The 16,265-nt window shown below is 42.6% G+C and overlaps 1 protein-coding gene across 1 annotated transcript in view; it reads right to left on the minus strand.

The window, feature by feature from the left end:
- The window catches only part of MED12L (mediator complex subunit 12L), a 317,527-nt gene that overhangs the window by 245,366 nt on the left and 55,896 nt on the right, over positions 1 to 16,265 (minus strand). The window contains exons 6-9 of the mRNA XM_059921863.1: positions 8,411 to 8,580; positions 5,469 to 5,579; positions 4,173 to 4,442; positions 661 to 810 (exon numbers count right to left, since the gene is read on the minus strand). Of these exons, the coding sequence (XP_059777846.1) occupies positions 661 to 810; positions 4,173 to 4,442; positions 5,469 to 5,579; positions 8,411 to 8,580 (701 nt within the window). The remainder of the gene's footprint in view (positions 1 to 660; positions 811 to 4,172; positions 4,443 to 5,468; positions 5,580 to 8,410; positions 8,581 to 16,265) is intronic.

Here is a 16,265-nt window from a genome sequence, read left to right on the forward strand (position 1 = left end):
CTGATTCAATGCCAGTTTTCAATAACAAATACTCACAAAAATAAATGCTTGCCAAAAAAATCTTTACAAGTGAAATATTTTCAGGACATCAGACAGAAAGGTAAACGTTCTAAAATATCATCTTTGGGCCATTCTTCTGTGTATGAAAGCAACTAGCCATGCTTTATTAATTTAAGAAAACTGCTTGGTTTTAAAAAAAAAACAAAAAGAACAGAGCTCTTGTTCTAAATATTTGTCATGGTCCTGTGGTTCAAGTTTCTTCAGTCTTTGAACCAAATAACCCAGCACTAATAAAAACATATAATAGTTACTAAATATCCAGACTCCTAACTCTATAGTGTATGACTATACTAATATACAGACTACTACCTCTGGGTGTCGTGGTCATGTGTTAGAACCACCACCGTTAATTACTGTCTGGGGGGCAGAACTGTCCACAAGAACAGCCCAGCAAGAGGGTGAGAAGAAAAGGAGCAACGTGACAAACTTCTGCAGTTCAGAGAGGCTACTGACTTCCCCAAGGTCACCTGGAGAGATGGGGGCAGAGCTGGGAACGGCCCCCAAGAACCTGAGTTTGCTGTAATCCAGGCTTAGCCCACTGTGCTGTGATGCCTCCCAAGAATGAAAACACCCAACAAACCACTGTAACAGCAAGTCTACCTGCTGGTTGAAAGCCGTGTTCCCGCCCGGCATGGGGAGGCTGGAGGGGGCCACCTGCAGCAGATCCAGGGGCGAGCCCGGGTTCGCGCTCTTATTGTCATTTGTGGAGTAGTTCCACACCAAGGCACTTGGGCAACAGAGAGTAACAGTCTGGAAATAAAGCAGGAAAATCCAGACGTTTAGAGGAAGGAGAAAAGTATCACAACAGCTTAAGGGTCATAAGCAAATTACAGTTTCCAACCAGTGAGTTTAAAATCTGAATGTCTTACCCCATTCTCAACTTTTCAAGTGATGAGACAAAAAACTAAGATAGAATTATTCTTTTGAATAGGAGGAAATACACTTACTGAGAAATTAAGGAATGTTATCATCTAAAACCTAGGAAACTTAATAAAAAATGCAATAATCGTCATTTTAAAATTGTCACTTCAATTTATTTCATGCAACTAAAAAAAATGAAATGGAATTAGAATATGTAATTTCTAAGGTTGTAAAAGCTAAAAAGATTTTTTTTTTTTAAATCTCTCAAATAACGGTGCGATACGTAGCCTCATAAATGCTGGGCAGGCAGTAAACCTGGATGGGGGGGTGGCACACTTTTTCTATAAAATCCAGTTCGTAAATATTTTAAACACCTATAATCCCTGCCACATACTCTTCCTTTTTGTTTCAATAATGCACTGAGGGCTTCCCTGGTGGCGCAGTGGTTGAGAGTCTGCCTGCCAATGCAGGGGACATGGGTTCGAGCCCTGGTCTGGGAAGATCCCACATGCCGCGGAGCAGCTGGGCCTGTGAGCCACAACTACTGAGCCTGCGCGTCTGGAGCCTATGCTCCGCAACAAGAGAGGCCGCAATAGTGAGAGGCGCGCGCACCGCGATGAAGAGTGGCCCCCGCTTGCCGCAACTAGAGAAAGCCCTAGCACAGAAACGAAGACCCAACATAGCAATCAATCAATCAATAAATAAATCTTTAAAATAAAATAAAATAAAATAATGCACTGAAACGTAAAATCTATTCTTAGTTTATAGGCTGGACTTGGCCTACAGCTTGTAACTTGCCTACCCCAACCTTGGACCCCTGTAGACATTTTTTACTCAACCTTGCTTGCACTTTCTACGACCATCTTACTTACACATCACAACAACCTCACGAGGTAGGGAGTGGTATTCCCCAACTGTACCAAAGAGGAATACGAGCCACAGAGGAGATGAGCAGCCGGGCCGAGGTGATTTCAGCACACAGGCCTGGAACCACTACGCTAATCCCGCTGCCTCCTAACTGTGGATTAAGTAGTATAGCTCCTATTTAATTAAGCACTCACTCTGTGCTGAACACTGTCCTGGAAACGACAGTGTAAAAACTGTCTCCATCCCCCATCCACACATGGGAAAACAGAGCCTCAAGGTTAAAGTTACTAAGCGGCAGAGAAGAGGCTAAAATCAGGACTGTAATGATTCTAAAGAAGGTGTCTTCACCATGATGCTATCAATGCCATTCAACCACAAACTGCATCAGCCTAGAGAATGAATGCAGTATTTCTTTTCTAAAATGCAAAATTAATTATTAAAAAACTAGAATCTGAGGCCCAGGAGACATCTTCGTGGAACCCAGATGGCAGATATGAATAATGTCAGTCCCTGAACCCCACCAGTGCATCGGTCTCCGCTGGCCCACACCCCGGTCTCCTCCGTCCCATCCGTGAGCGTGTGGGGTTCTCGTCTCCTGTCCACGAGGGAGCCCTTCCCTGTGTGCTTAATTCTGAAGCCACCAATATCCAGGGCACTGATCCATCAAACACCCCTCTGCTCCTAATCTTAAGACTCGCTCTCTACCAGTTTACCCTTAGCTTAGGAATACGTTCAAGTCTGTCCATCAAAAAACAAAATTTTTTAAAAAATCTCCACTCACCTAGCAGGAATCTCTATGTCTTCCCTTTATAGGCACGATTCTCAAAAGAAGAGGGATCATTTTTTCTCCTCATTCTCCATCGTTCCTCAACCCACCTTAATATGGCTCCTCACCCACCATTCACTGATCATCAGTGACCACCAGGTTGTCAACGACAGTCTCAGCCATCTTCTTATCAGACATCCCCAACCCACTGGTCACTGCCCGCTACTAACTCCTTCTGGCAACTTTCTGCAGTACCTAGAGAGGCAGTTTGGCATGGTGGTTAAGAGTGTGGACTCTGGGTCCAGACTGGGTGTGATTTCCAGCTTCGCCGCTTACTTGCTGTGTGACCTATGCCACCATTTCATCATTCCTGTTACGGGAATAATATTGGCTCCTTTCCCATAGGACGGTTCTGAGAACTAAATGACACAATCTATGCTACAACTCAGAACAGTGCCTAGAACATAATAAACGCTATTAATATCATTACAGTTGAATTACGACAATATTATTCTCATCATCTTTGTTTATAGCAATACTCTCCCCCCGTTCTTCTCTCTCCAGTCTGGCCAGACTTTCCTGGTCACCTCTGTGAGCTTCCCCTCTGCTGTCTCTTAACCACTTGTGCCGCTCGGGTCCACAGGTCGTCCCTCACTACCAACTCTTTACGTAATCGTCCCCTCTCAGGGTCTTGACCAGCCAAGTGGCCCTGAGTGACCCAAATCCACACACCTGGCCCTGTCTGCCCGCGTCTTCAGAATCAGACATGTAACCACCTCTTGAACATAACCACTTGGAGATCACAAGGGATAAAACAGTCCAAAACTGAACTTACTTAGACTCGTCCAAACTTATTTTTTGCCTTTCTCTCTCCCCCTACCTCCCCACTCCCACAGATCTTCCGTCTACTGTGGCCAAAACAATCTAACCAACCACACAACTGACCATGTCACTCCCCACATAAAACCCTCCAATGACATCCTAATCGTAAGGCACACAGGGGGTCTTCTACACCCTGACCCCCAACAGATTTCACACTTTATGTATTCTATTAAGACCAACCTGCACACAAGATGACTGATCAACCCTCCGGGCCTTTTCCCACGCTGTCCTTCTGCCAGGAACGCTTTAAACCCATATTATAAGCACTGGTCAGGATCACTTCCTTCAGAAAACCTCCCTGAATTCTAGGTTGGCCTAGAAGTTCCACTTCTCAACTCAGTCCCCTGAACATCCCTCCACCAACCAGTCCCTTGTCACAGAACGTGGAAACTGCCCTTGTATGAGCCTGTCTGTTTCCGGACCAAACGGTAAACTCTACCGGAGTAGAGACCGTGACTCCGTAGCCAGCCCTGTCCCAAAGCCCCTTAGTAAAGGGCAGGACACATGAGGAGCCCGAGAAATGCGACCTGAACACGGACCTGTTAGCTCCTAGAGCTAGGCGAGGCTGTATCTCACTCCCGGCGGCATCAGCCCAGCTGCCGACACGCTACCAGATGTTCAGTGATGCTTGGCAGCTGAACAGAGCCTGGCAAACCTTTTGGATCTTGAGGACTCCCAACTCAAGTTGTTTCCTGCACTGAATGTTAACATAAAACAGGAAGGGCCAAGGACTTACCTGCAACATACAACTAAGTCCATAAACCAGGGGGCCGTGCTGTGCACAGGAGAGAAAGTCGGAGAAGGCCAGCTGCACGGGGCTCATGCCGGGGCCGGGGGGGCCGGGACTGGGGGCCCCAATGCCCGAGCTGTTTGGTCCTATCATCATGTGGGGCGAGTGGGCGGCGAGGAGGTTGGGGCCATCGCTAAGCAGCAACGCAAGACGCCGGGCACAGAAGTAGGCAAGGCGGCGGGAAAGGTAGGCCGACTGGACAAACTCATCTGAATACTGAGGAGTACAAGGACACCAGACTTCAGCCATGTCTTCGGCTACTCGGTGAGACAGCTAGCGTAACACAGGCTTTTCTTCATTAAAAACAAACAAACAAACAAAACCCTTCCAAAGTACTATATAGACTGGTGCTGTCCAATAGAAATATAACGCAAGCCACATATGTGATTTTAAATTTTCTAGTAGCCATTAAAAAAAAAAAATCACAGAATGATGTATTTTATTCAGCCCAATATATACCTAAATCTAAAATGCTATCATTTCAACACAGAAAGTATTAGTGAGATATTATACACTCCTTTTTCCATACCAAGTCTGAAGCCTGGTGCGCACTTTAAATCAAGAGCACATCACCATGTGAACCTGTCACATTTCAAGGGCTCACGAGCCACGTTTGGCCAGCGGCTACTAGAGTGGACAGCACAGATACGGACGTCTCGGGGAGGACACAGGGCACTAGTACAGTGTGGTCTCTGGGAGGGTACCGGGTGAGAGAGAGAGAATGACTTCTCAACTAGATACTCTTTCATATTGTTGGAATTGTCAAATGCATGAACTACCTTTCCAAGAAATTTTTTTTTAAATAAATTTCATCCAGATAGCCTAAATTTTAACAGATCTTAGGCCAATCATGAAAATAGGAAGTTCCCACCCCCAGTGGCTCAAAGAATATCAAAAGAATGTAGAAGATCCTCTGTATCCTTACAAAGAGACGATTTGTTTTGTTTTCACAGAAATCTGTGTGAACAAGGAGACAGTATTTAAAGAGCTGTTTGCTCGGCTCAGGGAAGGGGGGAAATCAATGTGGGTAAGCATACTTGAAAGGGACACGTGGCCAAGCAAATGACTGCTACAACTTACAAGAAGCCTCTTATCACTTCAAGTGTTGGAGCATCAAGACCTTTTCTCCTTCCATTTCAAAAAGAAAATTTTTCCTCTTCCACTTCCACTTACCTCATCATTCTTAATCAGACTCGTTCCTTGCCCATAAAATCAATTGGCTCATGGTTACATGTACTGTACCTGCAGCATTAGTGGTAATAAGAGTTTAAGAAGATCATCATCCATTGGTCTGATCTTTTCTAACACATCCAAGATCCACGTCAAATATTCGTGTTTTTCTAGCATTCCTTCCTTAAATGAACAAAGAAAAATTACATTAATAATGTTAAAACAAAACCAACTAAAATTCAAAAAAGAGCAGTCTTATCTTTATGCTTAAGTGTAATTTTACTATTGTTTTTGTTGTTGTAGTAAAACATGGTCTCCTTGATCAAAGTTTAAATTTTTAACAAAGCAAAGAACTGGTGCTATTCTGTATGGTTGATTGGAGGGGTTTTTTGCTGTTGTTGTTTTTTGGGTTTTGTATATCTGCTTCATTCTAAATTGATAAAAATTAATTCCTACAAGAAAGAAACTTCAGAAGCTTTCAGACTCCCAGGGCATGTCAAATACCTGGCTAGATTTCAGGGTACTATGAACTCATACTCATAGGAGGAAACTTGGCCAATGGTAGTGATTACAAAGAACAAAAAAACACCCATCGTACTATCGTCTCAGAAAAAGAGGTTGAAAATCCTATCAGATCCAAGGCCCCTTAGTAGCCTCCTTCTCTATCCTAAAATGAATTTCAGCTACCATAACCTACCTACGAAATATAACCTTAAAAGTCAATATAATAGCCTAATTATCTGCAACATAAAGAAATAAAAGGAATTTATAATAAAATAATGTATAAATATTCTGACATAACTACACTAAGAAACAACATACCCATAAATTTCCAAAATGCTTCACAGGGTTGGTGTAGTTCCTCTTAACATAAGCAACGTTAACATTTTCATCTATTGTCTTCATATGTATGTACATATAAATACACACATTCTTTATGGCATTCTATGCACGCACATATTTAGTGTCATATTATAACCTTGTATTATGATTCACATCATAAAAGAATCTTCAAGATAGAAACAAAAAGCTATGTTTTCTGGGAAAGCCACTTAAACTTTTAAGGTCATTCTGGTTAACAACCTTAGTAGTTAATATGAAGTCCTACTTTGTTCCCAGCAACTTTGACATATCTACATATCACCAGTGGTCCACTACCATGGTTAACAATTATTTGTGTAAAAATATACTGCTAAATTATAGTTTCTATGTTTAAAACATTACAGTGACACCACATTGACATGATAGCAAAGTGTTCACTTATTGCTAATTTCTATTTTTTTAAATGCTTAGTCAAAAAAAATTTTAAAGGTTAGCCACAGAAAAAGGGCAATTTATAGTTTTCAGACCAATAAAGTAAACTTTAAGTTAAAGAAATAAATAAAATGGAACCTTGAATGAAGGATTAAGAGATGGTGAATGCAAGGTTCAAAAGAAAAAGTATCTTCATAAGCATGACTTCCAACGACTACATAATGTCCATCCTCAAGATGCTTTTGTTATGTACCTGTACCCTTATCTCTGCACATGCACACCTGCACATGTACATACTAGAGACAGTTTCATGTTTCAGAATAAGGTGAATTAAAATATGATGAACTTTTAAATTAATGTCCCAGTTAGATTCATCCGTTTAGGACCTACCTAACTGCTTCCAAAAAAGAGATACTGATCTCAGTGCTCCTAATACATAAAGTAATCCTTCCAAAAACACTAAGCATGCTGAGAGACACTTTTTTCAAAGATGCAGACTAAATCCTCGGCTCAAAAAAAGTCATAAAAGCTCAGAGCAGGCACCGAAGTAGTATTCTGCTAAATGGAACTAGAACTGGTTAAGAGTTGTTTTTACTGATTTAAAACTAACAATGCGGGCTTCCCTGGTGGCGCAGTGGTTGAGAATCTGCCTGCTAATGCAGGGGACACGGGTTCGAGCCCTGGTCTGGGAAGATCCCACATGCCACGGAGTGGCTGGGCCCGTGAGCCACAACTGCTGAGCCTGCGCGTCTGGAGCCTGTGCCCCGCAACGGGAGGGGCCGCGATAGTGAAAGGCCCGCGCACCGCGATGAAGAGCGGTCCCCGCACCGCGATGAAGAGTGGCCCCCGCTTGCCGCAACTGGAGAAAGCCCTCGCACGAACCGAAGACCCAACACAGCCAAAAATAAATAAATAAATAAATAAATAAATAAATAAATAAATAAATAAAGTAGCTATAAAACGCAGCTTTAAAAAAAAAAAAAAAAAAACTAACAATGCTACTTCCCAAAGGACCGGGGAAGTTTCCTACTTTGAGCTCTTAGAAAATGTTGCTTACCACCTGGAAATTGTAATTAAAGTTCTAAGGGGGGAAATTTAGAAACCACACATCCTTTCTACCCCCTTCCTCTTTGATCAAGATAGCAGGTCGTGAACGTCTATGCTGGTAACACAACTCCAGCTGAATGCACTCGTCCTTCCTCCACGCCGGGAGTAAAGATCAATCGAGGCAAATAACGGCACAAGCGCCCTCTTCTGGTCAATATGATGTACATCAGCGTGTCAGGATGGGAGTTCAGTCGTTCCTCAATGCCCTTACCCCTCCTCTCAACTGCATTTTAAACTGCAGCTGAACAAAATTAAGATGACCTTTCACTGGAATAACTAAGCTCTAAAGGAGATCTACTATAAGACAGGAGGCATCAGCACAAAAATTTTTTTGAATTAATGCCTCCAGTTTTTGCAAAGTAAATGGCTTGGGAGGATTACATTTAATAGCGCAATTACAAACCAATTAATGGCATTAAAAGAGCTGGCATCATTGAAAGCCGGCCATCAATATGTATAATAGGAAGCTGTCATCTCAGGGCAAAGGTGTTACCTTTAATATAATTTAGTGTGAGATATGTCAGATGGCTTTCTTTGAATGTATTAGTTCATATAGTGATATAATTTAACGCTCCCCCCAAAACTAAACTGTAAGGAATTTGCTCTCCCCTTAGAAGCATGCTAGCAGCCTTTGCGTTTCGTGGGAAGGTTACCTGGAACATGTGGAATGCCAGCTTTTCGTTGTACTCCCACTGCCTCATTGCCTGCTCCACGTCGGGCGGCACGGGGACAGGGCCATCGCCCGCGCTGGAAGCCAGGTGGTAAAAGTCGGAAATCTTGGCCAACTGCTCTCGAAGATACCTGGTAGATATTTGTGTCCACTCTGCATTTAAAAAAAAAAAAAAATCCATTTCCAGATACGATGAATGTAAGAACTTTTTCTTCCTTTCTGATTATCTTAAGGATGTACTTATAAAACAAACATCTATTACACAAAAATGGCTTTGGAAAACGTATGCAAGCACTGTTCAGAGAGGCACACCCACCCCAAAGCCCTTACGTAATGCAAACTAGTGTAATGTGCCTGCCCCATCGGCTGGCAAGGATACCTTGCCGGCCAGCTCTTCCCTTGTCCCTCTGTGACCCCTGACCTAGGAGAAGAGATGCCCACACTCATATAAAAAAATACCAGAGGCACAAGCAGGAGATAGAACAGGGGAGGTGAGCGCTTTAAGAAATCACAATTCCAGACATAGAGAACAGACTTGTGGTTGCCAAGGGGGAGGAGGGGGGAGGAGGGATGTATTGGGAGTTCAGGATTAGCGGATGCAAACTATTACATATACAGAATAGATAAACAATTAGGTCCCACTGTATATAGCATAGGGAACTACATTCAATCTCCTGTGATAAACCATAATGGAAAAGAATATGAAAGAGAATGTATATATGTATGTATAACCGAGTCACTTTGCTGTATAGCAGAAATTAACACAACGTTGTAAATCAACTATACTTTAATAAAATTAATTTTTAAAAAATAAATTAAAAAAGAAATCACAATTCTACTCCAAAAGAATTCAAAATCCCCCCAAATGCAGCTCTCTTAAGGTACATTTTTCCGGCTCCAAGTCAGGGTTCAAACATGCCTAACTAAGGTGTGTTCTGTTTCTGTCAATCTGTAAGAGGACTGACCTTCCCCGCAGGCTGGCCCCAGACAGCGTTCCGCCCTGCACTCCCCCACCCCTGCCGGGGACACAAGAGTGGCCGCCTCTTGGACAACCATCTGGACCTTCAGTTATTCTACTCTCCCCAACCAACACAAGATGCCTCAGAACTCAATCAGAAAGAGTAGTGAGCGACAAAAGGTAGGAAACTGGGGAGGAAACAGAAAATGTAGCATTAAAAAAAAAAAATCAGGGCTTCCCTGGTGGCGCAGTGGTTGAGAGTCTGCCTGCCAATGCAGGGCACACGGGTTCGAGCCCTGGTCTGGGAGGATCCCACATGCCGCGGAGCAACTAGGCCCGTGAGCCACACACAACTACTGAGCCTGCGCGTCTGGAGCCTGTGCTCCGCAACAAGAGAGGCCGCGATAGTGAGAGGCCCGCGCACCGCGATGAAGAGTGGCCCCCGCTCGCCACAACTAGAGAAAGCCCTCGCGCAGAAACGAAGACCCAACACAGCCAAAAATAAGTAAATAAATAAATTTAAAAAAAAAAAAAACACTAAAATTATTCAAAAGTATCCGCCACACAGTCACAAATTAAATCAATGTGTTGCCTTTGACTACCATGAAGGATGTGATGCCAACTTTAGCCCATTCTGTGGATAAAAATGTCGTAATTGCACGCTCACAGCCAAATTTCCCCAAGGATTAGTGAAACAGCGTTTCAGAAGAGATCATCCTACTGAAACATTACCACACGGTGCTGTTTTCTCATTATTTCGGCAGTAGGTTCTCCACCCTTCTTATTTTTAAAGGAACCTATCTTGACAAAAGTAAGAGTAGAAACTAAACATCTATTAGAAATTGAGCGTTTTGATTTTATTTTTTAAGTGCTACTAAAATTACTTGACAACAGTACCCAGAGATAATTAATGACTGCTAAGTTTTGGTCTAAACCACTTATTCTAATTGTGTCTTATTTAAAACTGAAATTCAAATGCACATGTTAAGCATTGCTCCAGTAATAAGCCACTGCAAAAAGATGAACAGATACTAGGTCAACATTCTGTTCCTAGTATAATCGTTTTTCAGAAAGCACCACCAATAACAGATATTATTGTTAAAATTACTCCCTCGTCATTAAAAACCAAACAATAAATTATCAATGTCATCATTTTCTGGTGCCCCTGTTATGGACTAATCATCTCATGACTCTCACTTGTTCAGCAAAGCAAAATACCAACCATCAGATGAGAGGAGTTTAGCTTAGCTATAATAAGCAAAAACAAAAATAACAAGGATCCAAATCCTAGCTTTTGTGTGCCAAGCCTTGCTATTAACTCACTCTCAGTTTGGTACTATTCTCAATGCCCCCTCAGAATATTTTAGCTTCAAGAGCTAAAAATAACACACACATTCACACACACCCCTACTTTGTCTAGGGTATATTTTCTTTTCAAGATTGTTTTTTTAAAATATAGAAGAAATACGCATTCACTACAGAAAATTTCTAATGCAGATATGACAAGAGAAAAATCTCATAATCATTAAACAGTTTTATATTTTTTCAGTTTTCTTTTTTCCTTCTTGTGTGCTTGACTGTTTACATAAATATATGTATACCTTTTTAAGAATCTGAATATATCATTCCACAATTTGAAGTCCTTTTAAAATTCAAATGAAATTCAAATATAGACCTCTTGGTCGTGTATTTTAACTTTAACTGTATTTAACTGACATTAAGTTATCATATCAATCAGTCCGATTCAGAGACCTGGGACTGAAGACAGTCCAGTGTGAACTAATATAAAAATTAGGATGCACACAAAATTTTCATTAAAAACAAAAAATAACAAATAGCCACTAGTACTGCACTCCTTAAAATTATCAGATTCATGGACACCTCTCATGCTTAGTTAGGACTGATCATTAAAAGGGAGAAATGAGGGCAGCAGCGGCAAGACACACAGTGGTTCTCAGCCCTGAATGCAAATGCCATCACCAGAGGGGCTTTTACCAAACGCCAGTGTCTTTGGCCCCATCCCACCAGATTCTGATTTAATTGGTGTGGAGTGGGGACCCAGTCCTAAGTGATAAAAAGAAAATAGGAATGGTCAGAGATCTTAGGGAAGATGGGGGAGCGAGGTGAGGAGCTTCAAAGGTAGAAAGATGCAGAAAGCGATGAAAGAGGCTGATCTGAAAGTGGACCAGTTCTAACATCGAGCAACTCAGAGGCTCGGGCTACATCTCTAGTTCACCGATGTCAAGTAGAACTCAAGGTCCACGAAGCCAGATTATTAGAAAATTTACGAACATGAATGTTACTGACAGTGGGTCAGGGGTCAGCCCTGGAAAGAATGACCTGTCCTTTTCACAACACCCTCCCTAGCGTCCAAGAATCCTGTAGCCACTATTCCTCTTTGTTGATGCCTAACCCCCAAAACAGAAGGGATTTCAGAGGCCATGCAGTTCACCCTACCGTACGATAGATCCAGGCACTGCAGGCCTAACTCAAGGTCATGCAGGTAAACCAGAAGCACACAAACAGGTGTGAGATGTCCCACTCCAGGACATGAAAGTACATACATTGATAGATACATGATAGGTGAGAAGAGAGACGTGTCAAGTTACATTAAAAGATGATCTCCCAGTGCCTGGAATACCTAACAGTATTAATAAGAGAACTGGGAGCTCAGCAGAGGAGGAACATCCACCCTGGGGGCAAACACAGAGCACCCCAAATGCAGCAACGCGCACGGAGAGGGCGTCCTGGCAGCGTGACACAGCAGAGTAGTAATACAGGGACGCACTGAGTGCCGCCGGTAGAATGAACTTAGGGACGGGATGGCCCTGGGTCCAAATCCTAGCCCTGCCACCGAGTCGTGAGCAAGGCATCTAGCCTCGGCTAAACCTCAATCTCCTCACCTCTGCAACAGGGATCAATAATACATGCAGGTCAGTTACTGTAAGGACGAGTGACTTAGCACAGTGCCTGCGCCGCAGAAGTTGATCAGTAAGCAGTTGCTTACTAGTAAGCAGTTGCTATCATCATTATTATTGGTATGAAAAGTTTTTAGAAAGGAAACTAAAGGTTAGACCTTGACTGTCCCTGATGTTAGACCCTGCTTCTGCCTCAGCTGAGCTGCAATGCCTAACATAATGCTCTGCATAAGTGTTTATGGAATCAATCAACGTCAATTTCATGGTTCCAAAACCTTCGATGGATGTGCAGTCCTTGATGAATTGAGGTCAAACTCCTTAGCTGGGAATTAAAATCATTTCAAATACTATCTACCATTACATACTCATACACACTCAAGGTGCTAGCTCAAGGTGTTTTCTCTCTGACTCTCATGCCTATGATGCTCTGTCAACAGGACCTTCCATAACCACCTGTGTTCAGGGGTGGGAATATTTCTGGGCCCAATTCAAATGTCACGTCTCTCGTGTAGCCTTCTCTAGTCTCTGGACACCACCCCACCACCTAGTGGGGATCTCTCTCTCTTCTCTAACTGATGTATTAGAATTTCCTCTGTCTCTTTCATCCCCATAAAACTATTCCTTACGTGCTCAGGATCTAAGTATTGACTTGAGTCAATACACTCTAAGGTCCTCCCAAAATAAAGCGACTAAATCAAGTTCCTCCGCAATTATTCTGTCTATCAAATCTTCATACAAACATCTTCACTTTCTAGTTTAAACTCATCACTGCAGACCTAGAAGGTTTCAAACACCACTGTAGGGGAAAATGCCAAATTCCCTCTCTAGTGCTCTCTGCCTTTATTACAACCAATGCAACTAGAAGCGCCTGTTCATCAGTGTGCTACAAGAGGCCCACGCAAATACAGAACTTTCTATTATTTTTAATAAACTTCCAGTAAATATAAGTATAAATATAAACTTTACACACACACACCCTAATATATATATATATATATATATATATCCTTTAATTTTGTGAAGGCTTATTTTCCTTGCTAAATTCTTTCCTTTTATCAAAACCAGTGGGAACCCACTACATAAAACAGATGCAACAAAGATTGCTTTGTAAAAACTCCAACCAAGTCCAGAGACGAAGGTGCACATCTTTAAAGTGATCCACTTGAATCGGCACTTAAGTCAATTCCAATGCAAGGCTCCTCAACGGAAAACCCTATATCCTCAAACATTCTCCCTGAAGCTACACAACTACAATAAAAGGTTCTTGCCTCTCCACAGTGAGAACGAACGGACCGCTTCTCAAAACTGCAGGATGTAGAGGATTTAACCAGCCCGACTTTGGTGCAAACCTGCCTTTGGTGCAGACTGATGGGAGGGTGGGGAGGGTGGGGAGGGTGTGGGGAGGGGGAGAAGGAAAGTTCAGTATATATAAGATGCTGCACCCTCCATCTGTGAGCCCCCAATAAAATGACTGAAAGATTTTTCCCGTTTTCTGTTGTTAAAACACTTTCTTGATCAAAGGATACCATCAACAAAGTGAAAAGGCAAACTCACAAAATGGGGAGAAAATATTTGCAAATCATTTATCTGACAGGGGACTTGGATCTAGAATGTATAATGGACGATTACAACTCAATAATAAAGAGATGAATAATCAATCCATTTTTTTAAATGGGGAAAGGATCCGAATAAACATTTCTCCAAAGAATATAAACAAATGGCCAATAAGCACATGAAAAGATGCTCAACATCATTAGCCATCAGGGAAATGCAAATCAAAACCACAACAAGGTACCACTAGGACAGTTATAAACAAGAAGACGGATAATACCAACTTTTTGGTGAGGATCTGTGGAAACTAGAGTCCTCATACATTGCTGGTGGGAATGTAAAATGATGTAGCCACTGTGGAAAACAGTTTGGCAGTTTCTCAAAAGGTTGAACATAGAGTTAACATATAACCCGTCAAGTCCACAACTAGTTATATACCCAAGAGAAATGAAAACACATGCCCACACAAAGATTTGTTCACACTTATAGCAGCACGGTTCGTAACAGCCAAGAAGTGGAAGCGATTCAAATGTCCATCAACTGATGAATGGGTAAATAAAATGTCTGATATGCCTCCAACGGGGTACCACTCAGCCATCAGAAGTCATGAACTACTGATACGTACTACGACATGGATGAACCCTGAAAACATTACACTAACTGACAGAAACCTGTTTCAAAGAACCCCATATGTTATGATTCCAGTTAGATGAAATGTCCAGAATAGGCCAATCTATAGGGCTGAGCGGGCTTGAGCGGAAATGGGGAGTGACTGCCAATGGGTACGAGATTCCCTTCAGGGTGATAAAAATATTCTAAAATGTAATGATGGTTTCACAACTCTGTAAACACATGAAAAACCTCTAAACTGTATACTTAAAATGAACTGTAAAACAGTATAAATTGTATCTCAATAAAGCTATTATATAATTTTTTAATGTTTTCTTGAAATACCTTACTACCAATAAAAATTCATCAGCATTTCAAGAAGTAAAAGAAAAGACTGTACTCCGCACGGATGAAAAGTAATCCACGACGAAAGGACGAGACTTTGAGGGGCCCAGGGAGGAGGTGTGATTAGGGAGAAGAAGGGTAGAAGCAGGGGTGGCCAAGAGGGTGAACGGTTAAACCTGGGTGACGCGTAACAGGGACTTTATTACATTCTCCTATATTTGTCCATGTTTGAAATGTCCATAATAAAAGGCTTAAAAACGTTAATCAGTTGAATTCTATAAAACGATTCACAGGAAACCGGAAATCCCGTATTCGGCCACTGGTCAAACTTGGGGAATGAAAGGCGGGGCGGGGAACAGAGTGCTGGATAAAGAAGAGCCCCAGGGAAAACTGCTGCCTCAGGGCGACGGGAGACCAAAGGAGAGTCACCCCACCGGCTGGAATGTTGGTTCTGCTGAATGGGCGGTTAGTGAGATCAGGCCCTCTGGCTGAAAAGCAGGAAATGCGCGCGCGTGCGTGTCTGTGTGTGTCTGTGTGTGTCTGTGTGTGTCTGTGTGTGTGTGTGCGGGCAGGTGGCAGGGGGGCTGGAATGGGTAGCTAGGCTGTTGTCACTCCGTGGAAATGCTATGGTGCAATAAATTCCCGAATCTTTTTTTATGCTTTAAGTTTTCCTCTCACTTAGAATTAACTGTACAACACTGGGGCTAAATGGCAAATACTGAATATCTGTTTTTGTCTGGATGAGTAATTTTACCATGTTATTTTTAACTGGCTATTTCTCTCTGGTTTTACTTACTGGCAATGACACTAAGTACTGTCACTTGGGGATCAAGGTGACAACTCAAGAAAAAATAAAAATCATGGGCATTTGGCAGCAAACATTAAATGCCTACGGAGGGCCAGAAGCTCTCCCGGGGTGTGGAGCTACAAAGGTGAGAAGAAAGCAGTCCCCACCTGAGGTGCTTCATCCTTGAGGTAGAGAGACACACAGGGACACAGATACTGACAGCAATGAGGTAAGCGCTCTGACATGCCATGGGACTCAGGAGATGAAGCAAGGGGATGCTTTAGCCAAGTCTGGAGGGAAGGTACAAAGGAGTTCCACAGGCAGAAAGAGCAAGTGTGTGACATCCCAGGCCATGCAGACAGCGGCAAGGCAGAGGGAGAAAGGGTCACCCGTGAGGCGAGGTAGGTGGCCCAGGCCAGAGGTCCTCAAACGCGATGGCATAAAATGGTCACCAGAGGGCGCCAGTTGGCTAAACATACCGATTTAGCTTTGACTCCGAGATTTCCACCCTGTGAGTCTGGACTGGGGTCCAGAAATCTGCGTTTATAACCAATAGCCCAGGCAGTGACAAGCTATGGAGTTTGATCTTTTGCCGCGAATGACTCAAAGCCACTGAAGAATTTTAAGCAAAGGAAAGAGGAGATCAGATATGTAAATTAAGATTCTCTCT

This window comes from Balaenoptera ricei, chromosome 4, assembly GCF_028023285.1.
Source record: "Balaenoptera ricei isolate mBalRic1 chromosome 4, mBalRic1.hap2, whole genome shotgun sequence".
NCBI classification, from domain to species: domain Eukaryota; kingdom Metazoa; phylum Chordata; class Mammalia; order Artiodactyla; family Balaenopteridae; genus Balaenoptera; species Balaenoptera ricei.